General features: G+C 39.1%; 2 protein-coding genes across 2 annotated transcripts; one reads left to right on the top strand and one right to left on the bottom strand.

Moving 5' to 3' along the window:
• The first annotated feature begins 691 nt into the window (after window positions 1–691).
• tslig2 (tRNA splicing ligase complex subunit 2) lies at window positions 692–4,305 on the top strand. Its single transcript, XM_006788277.3, has 4 exons — window positions 692–847; window positions 1,028–1,191; window positions 1,754–2,003; window positions 2,193–4,305. The coding sequence occupies exons 1-4, from the start codon at window positions 692–694 to the stop codon at window positions 2,247–2,249; spliced, it is 627 nt and encodes a 208-aa protein (XP_006788340.3). The 3' UTR covers window positions 2,250–4,305.
• Window positions 4,306–5,454: 1,149 nt separating this feature from the next.
• On the bottom strand, window positions 5,455–10,121 carry fhl2a (four and a half LIM domains 2a). Its single transcript, XM_006788275.2, has 6 exons — window positions 10,012–10,121; window positions 7,688–7,855; window positions 7,434–7,608; window positions 6,544–6,713; window positions 6,210–6,396; window positions 5,455–6,119 (listed from the first exon to the last, which is right to left on the bottom strand). The coding sequence occupies exons 2-6, from the start codon at window positions 7,841–7,843 to the stop codon at window positions 5,968–5,970; spliced, it is 840 nt and encodes a 279-aa protein (XP_006788338.1). The 5' UTR covers window positions 7,844–7,855; window positions 10,012–10,121; the 3' UTR covers window positions 5,455–5,967.
• Between the last annotated feature and the right edge of the window lie 17,379 nt (window positions 10,122–27,500).

Raw genomic sequence — 27,500 nt, 5'->3', positions numbered from 1 at the left:
CTCTTCCTCTCTAACGATAAAACATGTAGAACGAGTAAGCTCATTACATTAAAAGAGCAAGCCCTGCACAAGGGCATTATTTGTAAAGGGCCACGACAGTGGTATAGTTTTTTTTATGTCGTCCCTGTGTCCCACCCCAGTGGATTACGCAAGTCAAGTGCAGATTTTCAGCTTGACTGCTGATGGAGGTAGCAGGATTAATTGCGAAGTAAACAGAACTATACTCTCTACTGCAAAACTTATCATACAGATCAAATGCATAATGAACCAAAGCATACTGCAATCCAAATGTTTCCCATGGCAAAGAAATAGGATATTCTTCAAGTCAGTCAACTGATCTCAACCTCCCAGAGCATGCTTTAGGATTATGAAATGCAAGAAAAGTATTTTCATCCAAGAATTAAAAATAAGATCCACATGAGCCAAAAACAAAAACAGAACCAAACAAACCCAAAAAATAATGATGCTCATCAAGGTTATTATTGTTAACTAACACTAGACTAAAACTAGATATGAAAAAAATTAACTAAAATAAAAATAAGAAATAGACTTTTGAAAGTAATAAAACTAACTGAAATGAAATAAAATTATAGAGGAAAATAACCACGACTAAAAAATACATACCAAATATGTAAACAGTTTTAAGTGTCTAAAGCCAGTAGGAGGCAGTAATATTCCTGTAATCTCAAGGATGCAAACTGTCGTATACCTCCAACAGCGAAGAAGAAAAGCAAACATGGCGACTTCCACGGGGCAAAATGGAAAGGCTGCTGGTACTTCCGATGCGGATCTCTTGCTTCACCCTGAGTTGTTGTCTCAGGACTTTATGAGGCTAGTTTTAAATGAGGTAAGTCGGTGTTTTAAAAGGAACTCTAGAAATGTGATTTGATGCGAGAATAAAGGAAGAATGCGGAAATGTTAGCATGCAAGCTAACAAGCAGGACACCTCTCTGGTTACTGTTTAAGTACACTCAACTCGAGGCGCTGCTTGTGATTTTTAAAGTGGAGATATTTTTCTCTGAATCAGAAAAACGTGAGTACCAGAGACTGTGGGAGCAGGGACCAGCTCACAGAGCTCTACCTGCGGCATATCATCCCTCTGCCGCAGAGGACTTTACCCAACACCCGCTGGGGACGGAGGATGGAGAAGAGCCGAGGGAAGCAAACGCCGGTACCTCACCGGTCAGACAAGTATGGGTCCACAGCTTCAGATATTTAGTACTTTCATGTGCAGTTTTAGGCTGTCTGCATATAAATAATTTGACTATGATGTTAGAATTTGGACCAAATAATTTGCCCAGTTCTATGAAAGGCGAAAGGAATGTGTTATTACTGTAATTTCACTGATCAGTCAACAGACGTAACAACTCTGTGAAAGGCCCCAGGACAAATACACTATATTGCTAAAAGTACTTGCTCATCTGGCTTCACACATATATGAACTTAAGTGACATCCCATTCTTAAATCACTGGTTTTGATATGATGTTGGTGCACTTTTTTCAGCTTTAACAGTTTCTGTCCTGGTTGGAAGCCTTTCAGCAAGCTATAGAAATAAAAATGCATGTAAAACAACATATTCAAAAGTTTGTGAAACAGAAACAATAACTTTCATCCATGGAATATATATCAGTATCTGGAAAACACATACAGACACAGTCCAGGTGTAAATGTGGCAAAACAAAAGAAAACTGTAGCCTGTAATGTTAAAATAAGATTAATGCATTTCAGAAACTGATTAATATGTTTTTTCAGCTCCAGCAGTGACCACAGTAGAAAGAGGCCTCTGATTGTGTACGATGGGAGCTCCTCTCACTCTGGCCCACTGAAAGTGAAGAAACCAGAGGGAAGTATAGTGTCAATAGGAAGCAACGACAGGTTAAAACCTCCACCAGCAGCAAATCTTTCCAACCCCATCCGCAAACTCTCAGGCAACACATCTTCCTCTCCATCCAGTCAGCGCAGCAGTGACACAAAAAACCTCAAACGAGAAGCAAATACGTCGGTAGGAACTTCTCTCCTCAGTTATTCATGCACAAAGAAAGTAATCCACAAGTGTTCATATTGTTTGTGTGTTTGGAGATATTCTAAAGAATCTGTAAGGACATTTATAATAAAAAATCATTTTATTCTTAAAAAAAGAAAAATATGCAGTTCATAATGCCTGTTTATGTTTTATCCTTCATCGTTTTAGGGGGCACTGAAGTCTCCGGAAGTGAAGAACAAGATCCAGCGTGTGACTTGGCCCTGATCTTTGGCCTCTTTTTCATACAGACCTGATGGGACCTCAAGGTCCGGCAGACAGACCACACCTTTCCCTGTCCGTAACCTGTGGTTGCCCACTACCTTAGGTGTCCCATCACAATTTTCCCAACTCATTTATCCACAGAAAGAGGTGGAAACCCTTCTAGCTGTGGGTCAAAGCTGCTTAACTGTTGCCATTCAGTTATAAGAGCTTACAAACCGGGATGAAGTCACGAGCTTCCTTGATGTTTTCCAAAACCTCAAGTGCCCTTACCAGCATTAATCAGCAACTTGCATTAAGTCCCATCCAAAATGAGTGAGGTGAATTATTGCTCTTTTTATTCTGTTGCTGGTTTAGGTTAAAAGGCCCCGGGGTGATGAATGATGGCTGCGATGGCTGTGTTCTCAACTGGATGCTAAAGGATCTTATAACGTGATAACAATGGAAGTAAGCAAGAGGCAATGCAGACATGTTATAAGACAGATCTGTTTCTTTGGTGTATTGCAAATGAATATAGACAGATCATGGTGAGCATCACATTTTAGAAGTTGTGTGATCAATGACTTTTTATCATTTCTGTTATGAATTCAACTGAGATTTGCATTTGTTGAGCACTACATAAGTTTTCCAGGATTTTGAAATGTCACTCTGGTGTGAGATTTTACATATGCTGCACATAACGATAGGATAAATAAAAACAATATTGAACTTTATTATTAGTAGACCAGTAATTACTTGTTTATAAAAAGAGCATCACAGAGAGGCCGAGTCTTTCAAAAGGACCACTTTTGTAAATACTGTTCCAAACATTTTAGGATGTTGTGCAAAAATGTAAATAAAAACAGAATGCAATGATTTGAAAATCTCATAAACCCATATTTTATTCACAACAACATATTGAAAACATATCACATGTTTGACCAGGCAGCGTGCCATTTTAAGAAGAAAATAAAGTCATCATGAATTGGATGGCCTTAACACATCTCAAAAAGTTGGGGCAGGGCCACATTTACCACTGTGTAGCATCACCTCTTCTTTTAACAACAGTCCGTAAACACCTGGAAACTGAGGAGACCAGCTGCTGGACGTTTTGGGAGCGGACTTGTCCTGTTCGTGTCTGATAGAAGATTCTAGCTGTTCAACAGTCTTGGATCATCTTTGTTGTGTTTTTCGTTTTATGATGTGCCACATTTTCTGTTCTTGTTTTCATAACATCAAAAATGCAGACTTTTGAGCACATGGATGAAGCTGGATGGTCCCTCTCCTCTTTAATCCAGATGATATAGCATCCATGTTTTCCGCCCCCAGAAATTCAAATTTCAGCTCGTCTGACTGGAGAACAGTTTGCACTTTTCTTGGCAGTTATAAATGAGCCTTGGCACAGAGGTGACAGCTGTGTCTCTGGATCATTTTGACATATGGCTTTTATTTTATTTTTTTAAAGGTTAAGCATTAACCTGCACTTGTGGAGGCCACAATGAACTGTGTTCACAGACAGTTATTTCTGAAAGTCTTCCTGAGCTTGTGCAGTGATCTGTGACAGAATCCTGCCTGTTTTCAGTGCAGTGCTGCCCGAGGGCGCGAAGATCACAGGCATCTAATACTGAGTTTTCACCTTATTTGTGTGCACAGAGATTTTCTGAATATTCTGCTGATATTATGTACAGAGATAACGAGAAACTCTTCTCAATTTTACATTTAAGACCATTACTCTAAAATAGATTGATGCAAAATTTGTGAACACAATTCTTTGCAGAGTGGTGAACCTGTGCACAGCTTTACTTCTGAGAAGTTCTGCCTCTCTATGATGCTCCTTTTTTTAATACCAGCTCATGTCACGATCTGTTACCAATTAACCCAATTAGCTGCAAACTAGTTCCAGTTGTATTTTTTAGTATGAGCTATTTTTCCAGCCATTTGTTGCCCTATCACATGTCGCTGCCATTAAATTTGAATTAAGCAAGTATTTTTTATGAAATAATAGAATGTCTCAGTTTAAACATTTGATGTTTTCTATGTTTCATTGTGAATAAATTATGGTTTAATTAAATTTCATAAAATTTGCAAATCGTTTCAGTCTGTTTTTATATTTTTTTGGAATTGGGGGTGTTTTGTTTTTGTTTTTTTTCTTCTCTTTATGAACAAATTAACACAAATTATTTAAACCAAAAATACAAGTTAAACAACACTATGCAAAGTTTTTAAAAAAAAACAAGAAACAATGGATTAAAGTGAAATGAAATGCTCTCCTGTGACAAGAAAAATGTAAATTTGAAGTCATACGGTATTTGAAAATCGTGTGGTAGGGGGACGGCCTGGCTTACTGACACCAAGAGCAAAGGCAGCAACTGTGCTGGCATAGGCTTACGTTAGTGAACATAGACTGAGCAACATCTGTAAAGGCATCAATAATGCTAAACAATACAGCATCACAGACTTGCATCCAGAAGACTTTTCTGTGGAGGCCTCTTGCGTATTTTAGCCAACATTGCTAAGCCAACAGTGTAGCTTAGTAGGAAAAACGTCCAAAAATATGACCAAAGAAGCCCTGAAATCTCAACCCAAGCAAGACTTTGAGAACTACAAGAATTTACCTCCTCATTTTCCAAACACTTACCTGTGATGAGCAACACAGTGTTAAACATACCACTTAAAAACACAACAACCTGTTTTTCAATCGTTGATATGTCTTGCAAATTGTATTAACATTTTACAGTTTTCCAACTTTTCAGAAACCGGGTTGCAATTGAATACCAGTTTTTAATAATTCAGACACATAAAACGAGCTTGGGCAAAACCAAGAATGCAGAACTTTTGAAATCTATTTACTGGAGAAAAGGAGAATTGACTTTGCAGTTACTGATGTGGAGTTCATTAAAACACACCGGAAAATGTGCTTTGAATCAGTGTTTGTACAAAAGTGTTATAAAAAAATGAATTGAAAAATGAAAAATAAGGATGTTTATTGATTTAATTATGTAAGAAATTTTACGGGCTTTATGTGTCATGTTTGACATGGTGTTCAACTGGACATTAGAGTAAAACGGAATGAAATGATAAAAATCTTCCACCGAGCGATCTGTAGTGCTTTTCTAGAACATTTTTAATCTTTTCTTTTTGTAAGTTACCAATAAAAACATTTTGACTTTGCCATTTTTAATCTTTTTTTTTCTTTTTTTTTTGTGTTTTGTTTAGAAATCCTGAAATCATCTTATTTCATGCAAAATGTATTTATTTATATTTTTCATCTTTCATGCAATGTATTCATATTTATTCCTTTATACGAATAAATATGCATTTTTAATATTTAAGTGGTTAAACGTCACAAAAACTCAAATTACATGCACAAAGCAGTAATTACTATTATTCTGCAAAGCTGATAGTGTGCAGTAATATTGTAGATTTTCCTCAGAATCCTTCCTACAGTATCTACTTGGAAACATTTTCTCTTCATGAGCACAATACAGCAGATTCATGCCTACATTTATTGATTAGTAATTACTTTTTCTTTCCTCAAATAGTGAACATTTAACTTAAACGAACTCTCTTATCTCAAAGAACACTGTTAGTAGCTTGTATTTCATTTACATTCATAGTATTGCTTTGTAGTAACAATGTTATAGATGTCATGCACTGTGCTCAAATAGAATTGATCAACTCTGCATCGTTCCCTGATCATAACGCGGTCATCCCGTCAGATGTAACGGTCATCACTCGGGCTGAATTAGATGTCTTTGCCGCACTCTGGGCACAGGATATCGTCGCGTTCGGTGAGAAAGCCACGGCCAACCAGGGACACGGAGCACTTCTTACAGTTGAAGCAGTCATTGTGCCACTGACGCTCCTCAAAGGAGATATACTTGCTGCCCCCAAGACCTGAGAATATCAAGTTGAAGTCAATACAACTGACAAACCTGTTATAAATGAGCCTTATTAGGTTCTGTTGACCCAGTGATTAAAGATTACCGCTAATGGGGGTGGTGCACGAGGCACACTTCTTAGCATAAAGGTTGCAGAAGCAGTTGAGGCAGTAGGCAAAGTCGTCTCTGGAGGTAAACCTCTGTCCAGACAGCTGCTGCTTGCAGCTAGTGCAAAGGAAGCAGTCCTTGTGCCAGGGCTGGTCACGGTAGGTCACCCCACCAGTGGTGATGGGCTATTTAGAGGGAAATGGGTTACTGCCACACTTTAGTGCCGTTACACATGCAACAATAACATGTAGTGTGAAAATGGAGACTAATGGAGAGCTACTTTGAAAGTACATTTTACTCGATATCATTGTATGTAGCAGTGGATGTGCTACCTTCTTGCAGTGCACACAATGCATGGCAAACTGCTTCTCATAGCAGGGCACACAGAAGTTCTGGTTGTCCTTGGGGATGAAGCTCTTGGTGCCAATTGGCTGCTGGCATCGCTTGCAGGTGAAACAGGTCTCGTGCCAGCTGTTCCCCTTGTGCTCCATCTTCCTGGAGCCTTCAGAAAATAGTAAGTTTACAACTAATGATTAAATTCAATTTTGGGTCAACATAGTATACATGTTCTAGTACTCCAAAGGCCTAACAAGGTATGGTTTTATTCTATAGTATGTGCCGCATGTCGCTCCATACCAATCACTGCTCAGGTTGAAGTGTATAGAAATAGGATACAAATACTTAGTAATTAGCTGTTACTTTATTTGTACCTATTAAAGTGAAAAGAAAACAGGTTTCTGTAAATGTACTGACAAAATTAACGTGTTTATACCTTATATTATTATAACTGTACTACAGCAATGTGGGAAAACAGGACTAATGGACATGTATCGTGCCCAGCTAATCAAATGAAAAAAAAAAGGAAACCTTCTTGTTCATCCAATGGGAAAATAGCACAAACAATATCAGTACTGTTTCGACTTCTCAATCTAGTTCTATTACTTGGTTTAATTCAATTTTAGCTTTAGTTAAGTTACTCCACATTATCCTCCTCCGGGCTACAGCTCTGTTTTTCCAGCATAGAAAGTCAGCTATAACTCAGCCTACAATAGTAGATTTTATTCTCATTACAACTTTGATATAATATAATCTGCACCAACCAGTCTATATAGTGAGACAGAAGACTTTTTATTTATGCAATGATCCAATTTAAAATTGAGTGACAAATCAAGGTTTTAATTTTTCTAGCTACTCTGCTGATCTATTTCAGTTTTCTTCCTACCTGGCATGATGGTTTTCTTGCACTCATGGCACTTGGAGGAATACTCGTTGGAGTAGCACTCGGTGCAAAGGAGCTGCTCGTCCTTGGTAGAGAAGGGCTTGTCCACCAGGGAGCGCTTGCACTGGAAGCACTTAAAGCATTCCTCATGCCAGTGACGGTCCTTGTAGGAAAGATCCTGTAGAAAGAGCAGTACTCTTGTTCTTGTTCTCTACTTGTTCTTGTATGTATGCATTTCTTCATTTTATATCTCTTACCCTGGTGTTACAGCCAATAGGCTTCTTGCACTCCTCACAGGTGTTGGAGTACAGGCTTTCATAACATTTCACACAGTAGGGATTTTCCTCTCGCAGAACATATTTCTTCCCAAACAGGGACTCTTTGCAGTAGTGGCAGTCGTAGCGTTCTGTCATTTTGACCTAGCACTGCTCAGCCGAGAGAGAAAGAAACAAAAGAGCCTAAGGGTAATATTATATATACAGGATATGAACACTTATATTAAGTACCATAGAAACTTTTGCCATTTTGCTTCCCTGCTCCAATTAATCATTGGAGCGATGCTGGCAATCATCAGAGAGCCATTTCTTAGAAATCAAACTTCAAACAAATAGCGTTTTCTAGGACGCATTAGTAGACCTGTCACTTTACAAGTTGGGGAGTTTTTCCATGCATTTCCCTCTTTCATCTTCCTCTCCCATCTCTCAGGCGTCCTTCATTTTGTGACAGATGAGAAGGTGAGCGATGAGGTGGATATAAATAACTCCTATCAGTCCTGCTTAGAGACAGTCAACTTTTGCCCCGTTGCATACCAACACACACTACGGCACTATACGCCGACCCATTTATCACCTCACCTCCAGCTGTCAGCGCCAGATCACAGTATCCCTTGTCACTGTGTGCGCGCGTCCGTGCATAAGTGGGTTTAAACGACACTCGTAATAATGACTGTTCACAATCTGCAGCTGTTTGTGGTCTGCCTGTTGAGCTCTTGGCTATCCCACCTGTGCCTATACAGCTACTCTTGGTTAAACGAGGATAACATAAGCGATTTATTTGAGTATTTCTTTGTGGGTAACAGAGAAGATGCATGGCAAAAAAAAGGGTTGATGAAGTTCCATTCTCCAAGACAGAATTAAATACTACCCAAGCTCTCACCAAATAAAGCAGATCAAGACACAAAAAACCCTGCAAAAAACCCCTCCAGAAACCCCAAGCTTAAATTCATATTTCTGGTTTGAATTGAGCTGCTCTCTGTTGTCATCCCCATAATCTTATTGTTCTTCCCTTTGATCTATTTTTGATCACCGTAGATTCCCACCTAAGTGGTCCGTGAGTGATTTGTGATGCTCCCCACACTCAAAAGGTTAGTTTCTTTTATCTTGCTGAAGCTGAGACGTTTAATCTGCCCGTCCTTTCTGCTCTAAGCATTCTCAGCGCCCTCCCACATTCCCTCATTGTTTATCACTCCCACCATGACTCACCTAGCTTATATAAGGATTTATCTGACTCCTAAAAATAAAAAAGGCTAATCTGAACTGCCGCAAATAAAAGCTCCAGCCATTCAGACATGCCATGCAGCTGTTTCCCAGCTTCTGGGGTCTCTTTGATGCTCCCCATCTGGGAGTCAACCTGAGCTACAGCCAGTTTACAGAAAAGTGAACTATTAAAAGGTTCTTGTGTCTAAACATGGTGTCTTGTAGAGAACTGCTTATTTTACAGTATTTTAATAAGCTCTCTGCATGTATGGCATTATCTGCATGCACTGGAACATTTATATTTGGGTCTAAGAACGTTTAGTTAGAGTGAAACTGCAAAAAGGAATTGTGCAATCGCATCATAACGCCAAAAAAGATGGAGAAAAGCTTAAAATCGCAGCCTTTTACTCATCTTTACAGATGCTAGCCCGCTTTAGTGTTCTACTCTCCTGACCTAACAGTCCTGAAGGATATCCTTTTCAGTCACATAGCAACCTTGTAAGTGGACAATGGAACTAAGTGTTACACAGAATTAAACATTAATTTGATCTTGACTTGATCTAATCTGATTTGCTGATCCCCTTCAGGCAAACCCAATTAAAAAATCTGAACCCTGCATCAGTCATTTGTATTTCTATGAGAGAGAGCACAGTTTTTGTACAGTTTAGAAAAAGTGTGATCTAAAAACACCAAAATACTGTAAAGCCATAAAAAGCAACATAAGTTATTAGGAAGTGGCTGGTTTTATAGTAGTAAAGTTAGGTTTACGTTTTGAAGAGAGGGGAGCAGAAAAGGTTCAAGATAACTAGCCTACCCATCATTGACTGATTTAAGGAAGAGCTTTTTACTAAATAAGGAATCCAGTCTGCATGAAACAGGCTGAAAGGAAAGTGAGGTGATGGAAGAGGTAGTTAAATGGTGACAATGCTCTGCAGGTGGAAGAAGGGAGAACATGAGAAGGTGGGTGGGGAGGCAGATAGGAGGATGCCAGTGTGGTGGAGAATGGAAGACATGGTGAATGAAAACCAGTGAGGAGAATGGATAGGCGGAAGAATGGACAAGTGAATACATGGAGAGTGGAGCAGTTGAACAGAGTTGGTTCTTACCTTCCTGTCTGAGGAGTGTGTGCCTGTGTGGAGTCTGTGGCAGACTGAGGGAGCAGGCTCCGGGTGAGCTGTACTTACTCCTGATTGCTTTACTCCACCCATCAGGGGCTAATTGGAAATGGGGGAGGGATGATAGATGCGGGGGGAGGGGGGGTTACAAAGGGGCAGGGATTCTTTTTTGAGATGATCTATAAATACAGCAGAGCTTCACAGAGATAAACCCGAGGCCCCATTTCACTCGCTCATTTTGTCCCCAGCTCAACCATGTGGCCTTTTAAGGTCACTCAGAAGTTGTTCACTCGCTCACATCCTCTCCGTGTGATTCACGTGTTCACTCACTCGTGCTTCACTCTCTTCTTTCATTATTTTTGCTTCTCCCCAGAACAGTCGTATCATATCATTCCTCCCTTTTCCACTCCTTGGAGAGAGTTATTCATCTTTCCTTGCTATTGTTTGTTTTCTTTCTGTCGCAGTTATCCATCATTACCACAACATTGCACTCTAATGCATATGCATATTATTGAGTAATGACACAATATTCCTGCAGCCTTCTATATATGATAGAAAGATGCCAAGGGTCAAATGTCAAAGATTTTTGTCCTGTGAGATTTGTTGCTACTCAAATGTCTCATCCGTTCCTGCCTCCCCATATTTCCCCTCACAGGGGGACTCCACATTCATTCCCAGCCCTTCCATTTGTTGGCTACAATATCCAGACTTGCTGATGACAGACACCCACTTGATTTCTCAGAAGTTTTTAGCACTATTTTCTGATGCTCTCTAATCCACACCGCGGCCCCCTCCGTCATCCCCACCCGCAACCCCAGGCGCTTCCCCACTCTTTCTTATGTCATTCGACGTCTCCCTTTCTCTCTGAGGCAGGTTTTCCTGACCCTGTGGTCCCTGGACACTCTCCAGTGAGAAAATGCGTCAGCAGTGCTCCACTAAGATTCTAGTGTTCTATTTGTAGCACGGCATAAAGAGTTTGGTGCTTAACAAAGTGTTAAATCAGTTTATGAGGGTGTTGTCTCTATGGTTTTAGCCACCATGTTTATCACAGTTGGGTTCAGCCATATCGCTGGCTATCCCATCACTTCAGTTAACAGGGATTTGTCTCATGAGATACTCTTTTAAAACAATATTAATGATTTGCTGTAATGACTTTGTGCAAAACTTGTCCTTTGCAGCACCAGGGGTATGACATTGTGGTTATGTCAACAACAATTTGAGGGTTTCCCATTAAATTTAGCACTCATGTAGTCATGCGATTCATTAATTTTTTATTGAAATCATCCTCACCACTTCTGCCTCAGTCATCAGTACTTTTACTTTAGTGCTGACCAGTGACTGGTAGATTTTAGGAAGTATACTGGTGTATTAATACTAAGGTGAAACAGTTTGTGTCGTAGCTTTAGGATCAGGAGGTAGAGCGGGTTGTTTACATCTGATGCATCCAACAGAGTGTTTGTGTGTGTTTGTGAACAATCGGTTAAAAGTGCTTAAGCATGAATGAATGGGTGAACCAAGTTTGTAGGAAAAAAGCTGTTTGAGTGCTCAAATTGATTAGAAAACCAGTACATTTAGAAATTAACTTAAAGTTTGGAAGCAAATCCCAATTCCTTGTAGCTGTGGCAACCAGTAGAACTGGGATATAAACAACAGCCTGGTTTATATCACTTTTGCCTTTTTAATACTTATAGAAATTGATCAACCATACTAATTCAATCACTCACAGGTGACCTGACATGATCACGTTGGTTAGCAGCTGCCTAGCAATGGGCTAAAATGGCCTGTTTTTAACTCTTGTGCACCTACAGCACCTTAAAAAAGCATTCTATTGTGTTATTTTCATGACCAGAGATGGGCAGTAACGCGTAATCTGATTACTTGTTTCGAGTAATGAGTAAAGTAAGGGATTACTATTGCAAAAACGGTAATTAGATTACTGTTACTTTCCCGTAAGCACGCTGAGTTACTATAACTGTGATTTTCTTGCGAGAGTGTCTCATGACAATGACGTAAGCAAGTGCGACGTTCATGGCAACAGCTGTGTGCTGATCAACAATGGATAATATATCGAGTGCAGGAGAGAGTATGAGCGTGCAGCGTTTAAAGTGTGGAAGTACTGACCTTCCTTTGAGTTTGAATCCATAAAAAGTGACAAAAACATTAGCGTCAGCTGTTCACTGCGTGGGAAGAAAACCCCTTAACTTCCGAGCAAGCGCCGAGTACGCTACCATGTAATGTGAAATTCACAGAGAAACTCGCGGATTCTTCCACTGACCGCTGCGCACACCTCCACCAGGGCCAACCTCCGCCTACGCTACTCCTGCTGTACAGGTGAAAATAGAGCAACAGGACCGCTAGTCTTTGATTTTATTTATTTTCTGCTGTGTTTTACTTGCATCTATTTGAAAGAGTGAGTGTAAACACATTTTTTTTTTATTTTAGGTGCTGGAATGTGCAGAAAATAGGTTTAAATGTTAAACAAATTTCTTCCAGTTAGTAAATGTTGCATATAATTTAATTTTTGCTTGATGCATAAAGTTAAAAGATTAAAACTAATAAAACAAGTTTTAAAAAGAGGCTTTTCCATTTGTATGATGGATTATGCAGAAAAAGTTGAATTGGGCTGAAAGATCTATTTATCACCTATTCATGTTGTAAATTGTGTTTTTAAAAAGTAACTAAGTAACTAAGTAATTAATTACTTTTGAATCAGTAAAGTAACGGGATTACTTTTTGGGGGAAGTAATCAGTAATTAGTTACTGATTACTTTTTTCAAGTAACTTGACCAACACTGTTCATGACACCAACATTTTATCAATATTTTAATAATTAAATAAAGATTTTTCATCCCCAGCAGGCTAAAAATGACCAATTTTTATACAAAAAGGAATCCCTCTAGCATAGAAGTCACACCTACTTAAACATTTGCAAACATAGCACCCCCCACCTACTTCATGGTGGTGGCTTACCCCAATCCCAGTGTCCTCCCCCAGTGTAGAAGTGCATCCTGCCACACCCTAAAAACGGATTAAGAACAGCTTCAGTAACACAACAAGGAATTGAGCCTCCAAACCTATTAAATGCAGATTAATCATTTAATAAGAACGATGGCTCTGATGCATCCTGAGAGCTCTAATCTGAGTTTACATGTTCTAGATATGCTTGTGGAAATTGCTGTTTCTCCCACCAATTACTTAAAATTTTAGCAGTAATTTTTCAGACTTCTTTCAACTGTAGTAAACAGTAGCAGTGTTTTATGTATGCCAGACATGTTTGAAATGGGAAGCAGAGACAAACAGGAGGTTATGTTATTTGGACTAGTACTGTTAAATTGAAGTCAGAAGGCAGTTTGTCAGACAGAAGATCATATTGTACTACATCGGAAGAAAGACTGGGAAAAATTTGATTATTGTCACTGTAATAGACATGTGGCATCTTTTTATTTTTATTTTTATTTAAAAAAAGGTGGTGGTTGAGGGAACTAAAGGGATTCAACCATGAAATATGAGCATAACTAAAAATTATATGTTCTTTGCTGCTCGTGTGTAAATTAAACGGATTCTATTTTATGCTATGCTTTAGTATTCAGGCATGGGAAACAATTAATTCAGTTCAGTTCACTTAATTGGAGACATGAGGTCCAATTAAATATATAACTATTCATATAATAAATATGACCAGTTGAAAGGATGCCCAAGACTGCCCTAACGTGCCCTCAGTATTTGCTCCTTCTTGCCAGCATTTAGCTGAAACCTCCCTCTCTCTGCACTCTCTGGACAGAGGCCTCCACCTCAGCTGCTGAGGCCAAGGGGATAAAGGTGCAGCTGTCTGGGCACAGCAAGGCTATCGTGATGGTAAAGCCTGGTGCTTACTTCTGCTGCAAATACAGCCATGTGGAAAGGTCAAACCAGGCACTCCCCATCGTCACTAGTGGACTGTTAATCATTAGTGCCAGAGCAACCAACTGGACTGGAATTTCTCTGGGTCATCCAAGATCCAATATGATCCTTTGGAAGAACTTCACTGCACTCCCTGTCAAACTTGATGAAATGGATCCCAGCAACTGACTTTAAAGTAGCGTCACAACGAAGGTCTCAGATGGGCAGTTAGAACTGATAAAGACGGATGGATTCATTTTGGGCTCCCGCTGTGGGAATAGGGCAGCAACTGTTTGCTTAAGATGATGATAGTGTTCATTTGATTTTAGATGACAAGTGTGATAAAGTTGACCAGTTGGCTTAGTTTAGCATGAAGGCAGGAAACAGGGGACTCAATGAGCTTATGGATAGTCTGAGAATGCAAACAAATCCACCGCTAAAGCTGACTTATTAACTCATTTTTATCTCATTAGAGACAAAAAACTAAGTGTGACACACATTTAATCAAGTCCTCCATCCTAAATATCCCAACAATCTGATATGAACCATAGGAGCAAACTAGCGCAAGAGACGTGTCAGATGTAAACACTTAATTCTTGCATACATATTAGAAAAGAAAGTCTTCTTTTGTCCAGTTTTTTATTAACCCATTAATCACTCCAACATCCGCAGTACACAGATATGCGGCTCTATAACAGCATCTTTTCCTTTGCTCTACAGTTAACATAGTCACTAGTTTTGCAATCTTTTTTGTACCATCATAAACGTTAACATTTAACATACTAACTGAGGCCTGTAGAGTCTGAGATGTAGCTCTTGGGTAGAGTTTCTTTGAGCATTGCACAGTCTGACCTTGGGGTGAATTTATTGTGATGTCCACTCCTGGGAGGATTGGCAGCTCTCTTGAATGTTTCCCAGCTTCTCACTCTTGAATGTTGGACTTCAAAATGTTTTGAAATGGCCTTAAAACTCTTCCCAGATTGATGGGCACATGGCATTGTGTTAATGGCCACATGAATGCTAACAAAACCTCTGCTTTTACAGAGGAGCTCACATGTCCTGATGACCAGTAATTCAAGTGAATTTGATTATCAGCACCTAGCTGCTATTTTTGCCCCTCTTAAGGAGGGAAACAGTAACAGTATTTATTTATTAAAGTACATACTGCAGTATTTATTATTTATCTGAGGTTGCATTATTTGTACCACCTGGTCCTGCAAAGGATATTTATTTATTATTATTTATTTTTTTAAACTTTGTAATTCTCTCCTATTGCTAAATACCAGAATAAGTGCACAATAACAGATAATAATAGACAATAATCGAATTGTCAAAAGCACACTGTTTTGGCTGAATATTCTAAGAATAAGGTCTAAGTGCATAATGATGGTCAAATGACAGCATGGGTGTTTTTTTTTTTTTTTTTTTTTTTTTTTACAAAATTAGGTAAAGAATTTATTCCTATCTTTTTTTTAGTGAATAACAGGATTAATGCTCACATGAGCAGAATCACTGTTATTGCAGTATATATATATTTAAGCTAGGAAACTATAGTAGTTTTCCTTGTCACCAGACACTCAGTTTGAAACGCTGATTAAAAACCTTCTGCACATGTTTTCTCTCTTTCTTCATTCTGTGCCATTGTACTGACATGCTTCTATATATATGACAGGGCAAATCCTCAGTCATTTAGCCTGGAGTTATGTTCCCAGACGGGTAAATCTCTGTTGGGATTGGTGGGATGTTTCAAACCTAGCAGCGACCTGACACCTTATTTAGATGCTGATGTTTTCTCTTTGTTTCATATTTCTACTGTATGAAATGACAAGGACAAATTTCTATGATCATCTGCTTTCCTCTGTAATTTGCTAGATGTTCCTGTGACATGTTTGGGGCACATGTCCCTTGCCCATGTGCATTTGATATCAAACATTTTGTAAGGAAAGCATGAATACAATTAGGCCCATCATTTTTTCAACAAAGACACAATTTTTGTACTTTTTCCTCTGTACAAACAATCAAAACGTTTGCCTCGGCTCTTTATGAATTACAAACATTTTCAGAGACTCCGAAGTAAATGAACTAACTAACATAATTACATCTCTAAATATAAACAATTATTTTTATCACATGGTAGAAAATTCCTTCCAAATCTGAAATCAAAGACTCACAATATAAAATTCTGTAATTCCTCACTTGTTGCCACTTGTGGGGGTTTCTGCATTCATGTTGCATCTAATCACTGAAAGGCATGTCCAGTTGGATTAAGATCTGGTGATTAACTTGGCCCTTGAAGAATATCCAGTTGTTTGCCATGAGAAACTCTTGAGTCGCTTTTGCACTTATTTTTATCTATTTGCACTGTAAATCACTAATACTTGTATAAAACGCCTATAATTTCTAAAAGGATGCATATATTGTGTTTTTTGCAAAAGCCTTTTGCATTAAAGCTGAAAGTCTGCACTTCAATCAGATAAAGTTTGAAAATTATATGTTCAAGAAGGAAGATCTGTATTCACTCATCGGCCTGCATTCTTGAGTGTTGGGGCTGCTAATTCATTCTTTTAATCACTTCAATTTTCCTACACTGTCAGACTTAATTCTGTCTTCTTTTTGCTCAGCTTGGTGATTTTCTCTCCCACAAATCAGACTCTGCTCTTTGTGCTTTAACCCTTACTTTGCTTCTGTTACCCTATATTTCAGACTTTCTCCAACAAATTTCATGGACAAAGATTTCTGTTTTTCTGTCATGTTACTCAATGAGATTACTGCAGACTTACTGAGTAAAAAGCTGGACCCTTGTCTCTGCATTTTTCTGACTAATTCTGTCTCTTGCAGGCAGCTGATATGTTGGCACTCTGGCATGCAATGCCAAGCCCTCCCTGCCTTCAATATAGATCCAATGTGTAGGTGGGAAACAAAAAGAAGATTGGGATTGGTGGTGTGGTGGCAGCAGCTGAGGGCCAGCTGTGCCTAAAAGTTCCCACTTGGTTCTGCTGTTGATTTTTATTTTACAGGCTGTTGGTGTGACTGTCCCTGGGTATTTTTCTTTCTTAAGCTATAAGTAATCTCATTGTTCCGATAGAGATGTTTCAACAACATGATGACAGATCTTTTTCAAAGAAGGCATCTTGACCACTCAGTAAAAATGCACAGCTGTAAATAAAAACAGTGATGGCTGAATTATATTTTAAGCTGTTCACCAGGGTACTGGCTTCCTGCAACACTGTCAGGAGCCATTTCGACACATGCACTACAGTCCTAAGCTTTTCTAGACAATAGCTGACAGACATGCATGTGGGGACACATTAGCCTGTCTTTAATAAACCAGGTCTCTGGTTACCGTTAAACTGCAGCAATAACATAGAGCACAGAGGCATTCATCGCCAGTGAGTGGGCATCATTTTGGCCCCTGCAGGTGCTTTTACAGACACAGAGTACTTCATGTAGCTGCACGGTGAGAATATTTCTCCAGATTAGAATCTTCCACATCTGAAGCTTTTTGCCTGTCCAATATGAACACTTTGTTAGCTGTGTGACAGGCAGAATGTGAACCCAGATGCTAGACTTGGGAACCAGGAATGAACTAAATCAACATCAGCTTCAATCCTGCTTCTTAACAGAGTGCAAAATCCAAGATAGTTGCTGGGTAACTATGAGAGGCAGCGTAACAAAGGACAAGGAGAGACACAGACAATATATATAATAATAATAATAATGGATTGGATTTATATAGCGCTTTACAATGCCACTATTCATTCACTCTCACATTCACACACTGGTGGAGGCAAGCTACGGTTGTAGCCACAACTGCCCTGGGGCAGACTGACAGAAGTGAGGCTGCCATATTGTGCCATCGGCCCCACTGGCTAACACCAGTAGGCGGTAGGGTAAAGTGTCTTGCCCAAGGACACAACGACCAGGACAGAGAGCCCAGGGATCGAACCGGCAACCTTCCAGTTACAGATACGCTTCCCAACCCCCCTGAGCCATGTTTGCCCGTATATACTCACAATATAATGAGTGGAAAGAAAACCGGTGAGCACACAGCTGAGGACAACTAACACAAGAGGAAGTGAAGCTTGACAGAGAACCAGAGGGTTAAAAACATCCAAAATAAAACAGGAAGAGAGCCACAAATGAATGAGAATAAAAGATTAACTTCAAACAACTAAACTGTGGAACAAGAAAGACAAAAATACAGAGAACAGACTGAAGGATTACAACACAGATACAAGACCCAGGATAGAACAGACAGGAAAGAGAAGCAAAATCTAAAGGTGAACAGGTAACAAAACGTAGAAGCATAAGGAAATAGAAAATGACACCATTAACAACAAATTAGGTAAAGCTCGAATATAAATCATTCCTCAAAACTACAACAGCTCAAAACCTTGGGACCACGACAGACTTCAATAGTACAGAGCTGCTGGTATTATTTATGACTTCCTGAGGAAAACTTCTTTGTAGAATAACAAAAAGGTGGCTGTTTGTGCTGTTTGGACAACTTTTTCAGTTTAGCAGTAGTTTTGGCCGGCATTAGCCAGTCCAGAAATTTCACTGTACCCCATCAATGACTGATGCACAGCTACGAGCAAAACCAAGGCATACATTTTGGTAATGGAAAAAAAAATGCAAGCAAGCCCTTGCGACAATCACAGTAACTAGCATGGCACTGGTTTTGGAGCAGATTTTGGGCCGTAGGTTTACAGTTTTTCTCCATTGGTTTGGCTCATTTCTTGAAACAGAAATTACATTCTCAAAATAACATGGACAAACCTCCAAACCTCTTGGCAAATGTTCACAACAGAATGGCATTTCTCATTCATTTTATCAAATGGCAAATGCCTTAGTACATGTCTCAATTGTCTCAATGCATCTTTGCAAATGATTAAGTACAAGTAGCCTACAGTTATACAGTTAGCCCACATGTAGCACATTTTCCAAATGAATAGATCTTGTAGATCTAAACTGATTAGTTGATTCTCAGTCTAATGATCATTCTCTCCAAAACATGTCAGCATGATTTCATTGTATAAGTACTCGCATGCACAACCGTCTGTTCAATTGTCAAAATTGGTCAAGAACATAATACCATAAATACCATATATGAATTTCTTTGAATATATTGATAAACTGATGACAGTCATTGACAGTCAGGTGAAACTAGGTGTCACACACAGGTGTGTTCCATGATTGTGTGCTGCCAAACACAGATGTATAGAGCTTGACCAGAGCCAGTCCGATCTCTGAACATGGATAGACAAGGCCAAGCAAACGGACAAGGGGAAGTTCTTCCTCAAGGAAGAAGAAGAAGAAGAAGAAGAAGAGGAGGAGGAGGAGGAGGACTGAGAATGCGTGGTGGAGGAATAGGGGGAAGAGGAGCGCGAAGACACTGTGCAGTCCTGAATGAAATTCGGGCCACAATTATAGACCATGTCATAAACCATGGCCTCACAATGGCAGAGGCAGGTCGTCGAGTTCAGCCTAATGTGCCTCGCTCTACAGTCTCCTCCATCATCCAAACCTTTCGCAGGGAAAACAGGTATGTACTCTATGTAATCTATGATGGAATTATATGTTGTATAGGACAGGGCACTGTGCGTGAGGCAAAAAATGTATAACTTACTGTAGAGATTTTGTGTGCATCTGCCTACAGTAGTAGGTCTATACTAGCAGGTGGAGAGGACTAGTGGAATGTTTTGATACTAAATATGACAAGAAATATATTGTACAAATTACTGTAAACTATGGAATTACATAATTTATACAGTTTAGAGTAGTATTCCAGTCACTGTGCAGCGGGAGAATGAGTACAGCGACCACTGAATAAGTCCTTGTTTTTTGATTTTGTGTTCATACGATTTACTACTGTAATGTACATTTTCTTTTTACATATGTATGAAACTTTCTTTGTGTGTGAATAAAAAATGGTTATCATTTCCTTGGTAGTGTGAGTGCAATCTGTGATGTCAAACCTTGGAGGCTACTCTTTTCTGTGGTATATTGTTGGTCCTCTGCCATAGTGACAAAACATCTAAACATTTTGTATGGCAGTACTCACACAATGCCGAAGGGACGATGCATTTTGGGGGCACTGACTATTCAGATTAGAAAGAAATGTAGTTTTGACACATGAGTGAACTGTTTTAGGGGAGATATGAGCTTTTGCAGGTGGACCATGTTGTTGTGATCAACCATCCAGGTTTATTTTGACAAAAGCACCAAGAATGATGAGAATGTCCGATCTGTGTCGAGAAATGAGCCAAAGCTATTGAGAAGGATCTTTGCTATTTTGGAGACACTGACTGTTTAAATGAGAAAGGGATTTAGATTGAAGCCTGAGTGAACAGTTTTGGAAGAGATATGAGCTTTTGCAGGTGAGCTATAGTGTTGTGCTAAACTGTAAGAGTGTTTTGCCAAATGATCTTAAAGTTTTGAGAATGTAATTTCTGTTTAAAGAAATGAGCCAAACCAATGGAGAAAAACTGTAAAGCAGGTCCTCACTTGAAAACTGCAAAACAAATGAAATAAATGTGTCAATGATATTATGCACTACAGTAACAGTTAATGACCTCAACTGTGAGTTCATCATAGCACTTTGCCAAATAATATCATCTATAAGTGCACTCTGCAGGTATCGTTGTAATCATGCATACCGGTTGATGCAGGTTGTTCAACCTGTAAAGATATAATTATGCAGCACTGTGTTTCAGTTTACAGTTTTAAATGTCCATCTAAAGTGTTTTATTATTTTATTTTATTGTATTTGTTTTTTTTTACTTTGCATCTTGGGGATTTCACGGTTCACACTCCTGTTATCAGTCAGCGCAGTGAAGACAGCAGTTTTTGTATTGTGCTATCTAATATTGGTCTTTTGTGACTCTCCAGTGGGTGAGGGGAACAAAAAGAGTACTTTTTTTGTTTGTTTGTTATGTTTTAGTTGAGTATTTTCTCATGATGAGGGAAAACCATCCAAATAAATGATTTCTGCTTAAGCTGTTTTCTGTTTTTATTTGAGATATTTGATTAGGACACCGACTCATTGACTGACCTGCTCAGCTGTGAATGGTGAAAAGACAGCACACTCTCACTTTAACTTGAATTCTCTTCAATCTTCAATATATTTTAAGGTTCCTAATATTTAAAAATTAAATAATTGAAACTACAATTTGATGATTTTTCTTCTCAGGGTGCTTTCAGTGAAGTGAGATCAGCTGCTTCTAATGACCTACTGGTGCCAGTCCAGTCATGTGAATGTCCTCTGAGTAATTTTCTCGTCTCTGAAAGGATGTCTTTCAAAAGTCTAAAAAACACAGAATGCAGACAGTTTCTGAGAAATTTCACGGTTTTCTTTAAACAAATTATCCACATTATCCTGTGTGGCACAGCAGTCTGAGAACCTTCCTAATGCTAAATTATTGAAGAAATGTGGTAGCAAACAGCACAGAGTTTACGTCTTGTTTAGGACTTAAGCAAATGCATTAGTGATTGAAAACTGAATTTAGCCGTGATAGATCATGCTAAGGGAATTATACCGTTTAGATGCTTCTATTAGAGGTGCATGGATTGACCGCCCAGGAACTGGAATCCAGCATTATTAAATAAAATTTTACATTTTGCACTGAAGGACCGATGATGTTTGCTTGTATATGCTGTCAGCTATAGTTCTTAGAAAGAAAACCTGCCAGTCACACTTAGATAGAAATCAGAAATCGGAACATCCCAAGATAACAGCATCTCTAGTTTCCACAAATCTTATTTCTGGGATCATTCCTAACACAGAGTCAGCTGAATCATGGATGTCCTTTTTAAAAAATTAGTTTTTATGATAACAAATAGCTTTTGGCATCTTTTTGCTTCAACTGATTCTATTTTGGCAACTGATAAAAGACAACACAGAATGATTATTCTTTGTAATTCTGACTCCTGAGAGCATAATTAAATCTGGTGTTATGTCAAATTGTTAAAGGACTCTGTTGTATGGTTTATGTCTGAGATGATATAAATATAAAAATATTAGTGTCTGTTCTTTTATTAAAGCCTGAATTGATATCAGCTGAGACAAATCAGAGGTAGAATTAAAAGTTGACATTTAATAATAATGGATTGGATTTATATAGCGCTTTTCAAGGCACCCAAAGCGCTTTACAATGCCATTATTCATTCACTCTCGCATTCACACGCTGGTGGAGGCAAGCCCCTCTGGCCAACACCAGTAGGCGGTAGGGTAAAGTGTGTTGCCCAAGGACACAACGACCAGGACAGAGAGCCCGGGAATCGAACCGGCGACCTTCCGGTTACAGATACGCTTCCCAACCCCCTGAGCCACGGTCGCCCCCATTTACCATTATTGGTTGTGATCTTATTAACTGTTACAAACAAGGAACATTACCTGAATTAAATATAGTTTGTTTCAAGGATAGATACCTGCAAACAACAACTGACTATTGCTTATGTGATTTAAACAAGAAATGTAGGCTCCTCTCCTTCTTTTTTCCTTCTTGACCTGTCTTTAGGGGTTGCCACAACTGATCTGCCTCCATCTCACCCTGTCTCTAGCATCCATCTCTGTCACACCAACCCTCTGCATGTCCACCTTCACTGGATCCATGAATCCTTTCTGTGCTCTTCCTCTTTCCCTCCTGCCTGACAGCCATATTGAAAATAATATTGAGTGTTGAGTATTTTACTGGGTATTGAGTTTGAAATTCTAGTAGTGTGACGTGTCTTTTTCCTTTTTTTGAACAGCAGTTGTTGTTATCCCAGGCTTCGAACAATCCAACACAGAAACTTTACAAATGATAGAAAGAAGCCAAAGAAGCAAACAACAATCAGTCATGGATTATTTCTGATCCTTTAGCTTTTCCCCACCTTTATTCTCTCATCTTTAAATTAAAAAAACAACAACAACCGTCTGTGTCCATTTCAATGCTTATTTTTTTGTGCTACAAATAATCTAAACACAGGTTGATTCTTTTGCCATTGCTTTGTTATCTGGGTCTTTGTAGTTATTTTTCTTATACAGTAGTTCATGGTTGAGGCGTTGTAGAATGACTGAAAGTGATCCACTGGATGTTGTATAACCCTGTTTTGTTTGTAGGCCGTTTGAGGTCAATTGTTTTAAATGAAATGAATGTTTTAAAAAAGGACGCAAACAAACATAAAATTGAGCGTTCTTTTGTATAATTATGTTAACACGGTCAAATTAAAACAATACTTCCACTGAACAGTTCTAATTCGTTGTATTTTGATGAAACCCTTTTACAACCAACTCCAAAAAAGTTGGGCCATTATGTAACATGCAAACAAAACCAAATTCAATCATTTCCAAATCTTATAAGCCCAAATTTTATTCACAATGGAATATAGAAAACATCAAATGTTTCATTTAATTTAATTTTAAAATGTAAAATGTAGTATTTTAATAATAAAATCTTAAAATCTAATAACACAACAAACATCTGGGCAGTGGTTTCCATGACAGAATCATGCAGTGTCATCACAGGCATCCATGCTGATTTTCAGTCTTGTGCCTGTGATGACACTGAGATTACTCTAGTTTCACTGTAACTTTGGATGATGTTATGTACTGTAGATGACAAGGCGATAGCAATTTTATGAGAACACGAGTCACTGTTTTTAGCAGATACCAGGCGAACCTCTGCTCATCTTCTGAGAAACTCTGTAACATGTTCTTTTGATTCTCACTAATCTTACTAACCTGGGAATCAACCTTATTATGTTCCTCAAGCTGTTTTTCTTTCTTTTCTTTTTTTCTTTTTTTGTATTGCCAACATCTACAGTTAGGTATTATGACATGAATATTCATTTCTTTTTGCTTGCTTTTCCTTGCTTGACTACAGTTACATTTCTGCAGTCTTCAAAGAATCACTGGAGCTTTTAAAAAAATGTTCTGTCTAAAAAAAAAAGCAGCAAACATTTGACAGCACTTGACCCAGGAGACAAACAAAAAGAAAACAAGACGCTGTTGAAAACAAAGGGCAGGTAATCTAACACAAAAAATTCAAGGAACCCAGGATGGATGGAGCAAACACAAAAGGTGGGAAGCAAACAAAGACAGGAAATGAATTCATCAGGGAGATACACCAGGTAAGCGAAACAAACCTGACACCAAGACACATTAGAGGTGCAGTTAAACATTTAATTCTGCAAAATGCTGGTCAAAAATCAAGGTTTGTGTAAGAATGAACTTATCCAGGTGTAGAAGTTTATACAGTGTAAATGTAACTTGTGGTTACTACAACAGTCAGCCTTGTTGTTCCTGGGAGATGACAGAACTGGTACCTCTTTCATGTCTGTATGATAAATAAGAAACTGCAGATGGGAGCTGGTTTGGTGTGTATGTAAAGATTTGTGTATTTGTGTTTTTTCCCCTAAGGAATCATATTAATGTGGCTCTAACGCCATCATTCCAGCTGATCAGCCATGTCACTGATGTATATAGCTTTCCAAAACCAGATACAAAACATCTCATGTGGTAGTGGTAGATGTTTTCCTTCACAACATTTCTTTTTTCAGAATGCAAGGAGTTTGTTTTGGAAGACTTAAAAGCTTTTCTGACAGAAAGGCTTCCTTCTGCCAGAGAGGGCTGTCATCCTGCGGAGGGAAAGATTGTTGACAAATGGAAAACATTCAAGACAGTTGCCAAACTTTCCAGGATTGGACATCCCAACAAATTCACCTCAAGGTCACATTGTGCAGTGCTCAGAGAAACTGCAATTAACTCAAGAGCTACATCTCTGACTCTGTTGGGGTGGCTGTAGCTCAGGTGGCAGAGCAGGTCAGCCATTAATCAGAAGGTCGGTGGTTCGATCCCAGGCTGCCTCCTGGCTGCATGCCAAATATCCTTGGGCAAGATACTAACCCCATATTTGCCCACTGGTGGGACCGGTGGCACCTGTGTCCGGCAGCCTCGCCTCTGTCAGTGCACCCCAGGGCAGCTGTGGCTACAATGTAGCTTGCCATTGCCTGTGTGTGAATGGGTGAATGACTGAATGTAGTGTAAAGCGCTTTGGGGTCCTTAAGGACTAGAAAAGCGCTATACAAATGCAGGCCATTTAGCATGCTAAATGTGAAAGTTCATGAAAGTGCAGTTAGAAACACACTCAACAAGTACTGCATGCCCCTTTTCTCTTTAACAAGAACATGACAGCACCTAAACTTTGCTTAGGTTTGCAAAGTTGCACCTGAATAAAACAAAAAAGACTTCTGGAAAAATGTGGAACTGTTTGGGCATTTAGAGAAAACCCGAACACAGCATATCAGCAGAAACACCTCATACCAGCTGTTAAGCATGGTTGTAGAATGGTGATGAATGGTGCTGGCTGTGCAACCATAGGGGATTATTAAACTATTCTGATTCTGCTTTTTATTCCAGAAACACGTGTGAGAGCTAATTTTAATATCCAGCCATTAACTATCTGTAATTCTCTGCAATCCACTAACCAACTTTGATACCCTCTTCAAACCAGCCTTTTCCACTGTGGATATTTTAACAGCAGGGGGAAAAGCACCATATCTACATCTGACACCAAGCTAATACATTTCTGCATTTTGATGAATACATCCTCTCCTTGAAGGATCAAAGATGCTCATTTCCATCATATGCAATCTATATTTCATAAGACTAAAAGTCTCACTTGGCCTTGAGGTCAGTGAATTGCAAACATAGCACAGGAGCCGCTGGTTCATCACGTACATCACCACCTCCGGTCAGGTGTACTTAAACACGGGGCGCCTTTCTGCCAAAATAAACATCCAGTTTCATCAGCATGGTAACTATAGCTCTGCTCAGCTGCAGGCCCCTCAGTAGTCAACGATACAGTGTCACTGGTGAGAATATGAGGGGCGTGTCTCTAAAATGGAAGACATCCTGGTTATAGCAGGAGCAGATAGAGTGGTGACATGTGTGACTCAGTCCCGATTAATAAATCAAGTTTGCCTCAGGATTAGGAGGAGTGGGGTATGAAAGACAAACCATTCCAATCATTTTGCACTTCTTCAGCAACATTAAACGCTGCCTCCTCCCCCCTTAGACATGTAATGTTGTTTTTGAAAGTTATATAATGAACTTTATGTTGAATGATGTCCAACTGGGAAATCTAATAATACCAAGTGTAGCAGTGTGAACACGCACATCAGCACTCTTTCCAATTACCCGTGAGTCCGCAGCATTAAAACGGATTGAACTTTTAATGTGTATGTTTAAAAATAAGCACATGCTTGCAGTTATTCATCCAGCTGTCTTCTAATTAAATTAGTTTGTTGAGGTAGAAAAAAAAATTGTGTATGATGAATAAGACAGGGTGGTTGTGGGTGAGGGGTGGAGGAGTGGAGTGTGGGTGAAAAGGTCAGCAGATGGTTATTTATTTGTCACATCCTGACGCTATGGTGATGAAGGTTAGTATGTTAGGCATTCGCACATGATTACGGGGACCGCGCCCATGATCCAAGTCACATACTTTATCTTTTTAGCACTGTTTCTTACAATATGCATGTGAATGGGACTTTGTATTGGTGGTGCAGAGTTTGGTGGATTAGAAAGGACAAAAAGCATTTTAGCTTTTGTGCTGCAGAAGGGGAACGATGTAGGCGGCCATCCTGATACTTTTGGTGCACTGTATCTGATTTGCTGCAGCATTTAGGGCACATTAAAGCTTTTGGCATATCAGTAATGGATATGCATTTCTTCCAAGGATGTTCTGCCCCCTTGTGACAGGAAATCCAATGCTCCAAGAGCCTCTCTATACATGTGCAGTGTTATTTTCACTCTCACTGCACACTTGAAATAAATACAAAAAGTGTCGTTTGGGCCTGCTGAGATGAGTGTCAAAAGGCGTTTACAGGTAACTGCTTCGCTTTACATTGCAGGAATTAATAGAGACGTGTGGAGGTGCAGTGGAACGAGGTATGCATAAATAAATCAGCATCCGTGGATTTGGGCCAACTGAACTGTTAAAACAGATGGATATTGCACATAAGAGATTAGTGGGAACAGAAGGTTTTGGCTATGAAAACTGTGTTTTGAGTAGGATCCAAATCCAGTCATAAATTACAAATGTGTAGTAGTCAGAGACACAGGATGTAGTCTTTTTTTATTATTATTATCTCTTTTATTGGGACAGCTGTTGAACATAACAGTAGTTTGCCTTTTTACACTTTCTTTGCTGTCACATTTTAACTTATAATTGAAAAATAAAGAAGACAGAAAAAGAAGAGAAAAGAAAAGAAAAAAAAAATAGGGTTAGGAGGCAGCAGGGCAGGTCGGTTTACGTAGTACTCAGGGTTGTAACATCATATACAAAATCACACCTCATATGCTTAACATAGTCTGTCCATTTAGACCATATTCCGTAGAAGGTATCCCTCTGAAGTTTAAGAGAAAATGACACTTTTCCCATTGTATAGATCTCTTGTACAGAATGTATCCAGTCTTCTATCGTTGGTTAGGTTGTAGTCTTAATGTGAGACTGCACTTTTACAGCATGCAAAATGGCGATACTATTTTATTTTTTCTTACATGATAGACAAACTGTCATAAAACTGACATGAAGTATATAGCTGAGAAGAAGTCAGTA

This window comes from Neolamprologus brichardi, chromosome 16, assembly GCF_056152115.1.
Source record: "Neolamprologus brichardi isolate AB-2024 chromosome 16, ASM5615211v1, whole genome shotgun sequence".
NCBI lineage: Eukaryota > Metazoa > Chordata > Actinopteri > Cichliformes > Cichlidae > Neolamprologus > Neolamprologus brichardi.
Note: the sequence above shows the minus strand (reverse complement) of the source record. Positions and strands in the feature narration are given on the sequence as shown.

Excerpts from the sequence above, each read along its gene's own strand:
- tslig2 (XM_006788277.3), top strand. The coding sequence starts at position 692 with ATGCAAACTGTCGTATACCTCCAACAGCGAAGAAGAAAAGCAAACATG. Across the intron at positions 848-1,027 it reads TGAGGCTAGTTTTAAATGAG|AAAAACGTGAGTACCAGAGA; the intron begins GTAAGTCGGTGT and ends TCTCTGAATCAG. Across the intron at positions 1,192-1,753 it reads GTACCTCACCGGTCAGACAA|CTCCAGCAGTGACCACAGTA; the intron begins GTATGGGTCCAC and ends ATGTTTTTTCAG.
- fhl2a (XM_006788275.2), bottom strand. The coding sequence starts at position 7,843 with ATGACAGAACGCTACGACTGCCACTACTGCAAAGAGTCCCTGTTTGGG. Across the intron at positions 7,609-7,687 it reads CTATTGGCTGTAACACCAGG|GATCTTTCCTACAAGGACCG; the intron begins GTAAGAGATATA and ends CTCTTTCTACAG. Across the intron at positions 6,120-6,209 it reads GTGCACCACCCCCATTAGCG|GTCTTGGGGGCAGCAAGTAT; the intron begins GTAATCTTTAAT and ends TGATATTCTCAG.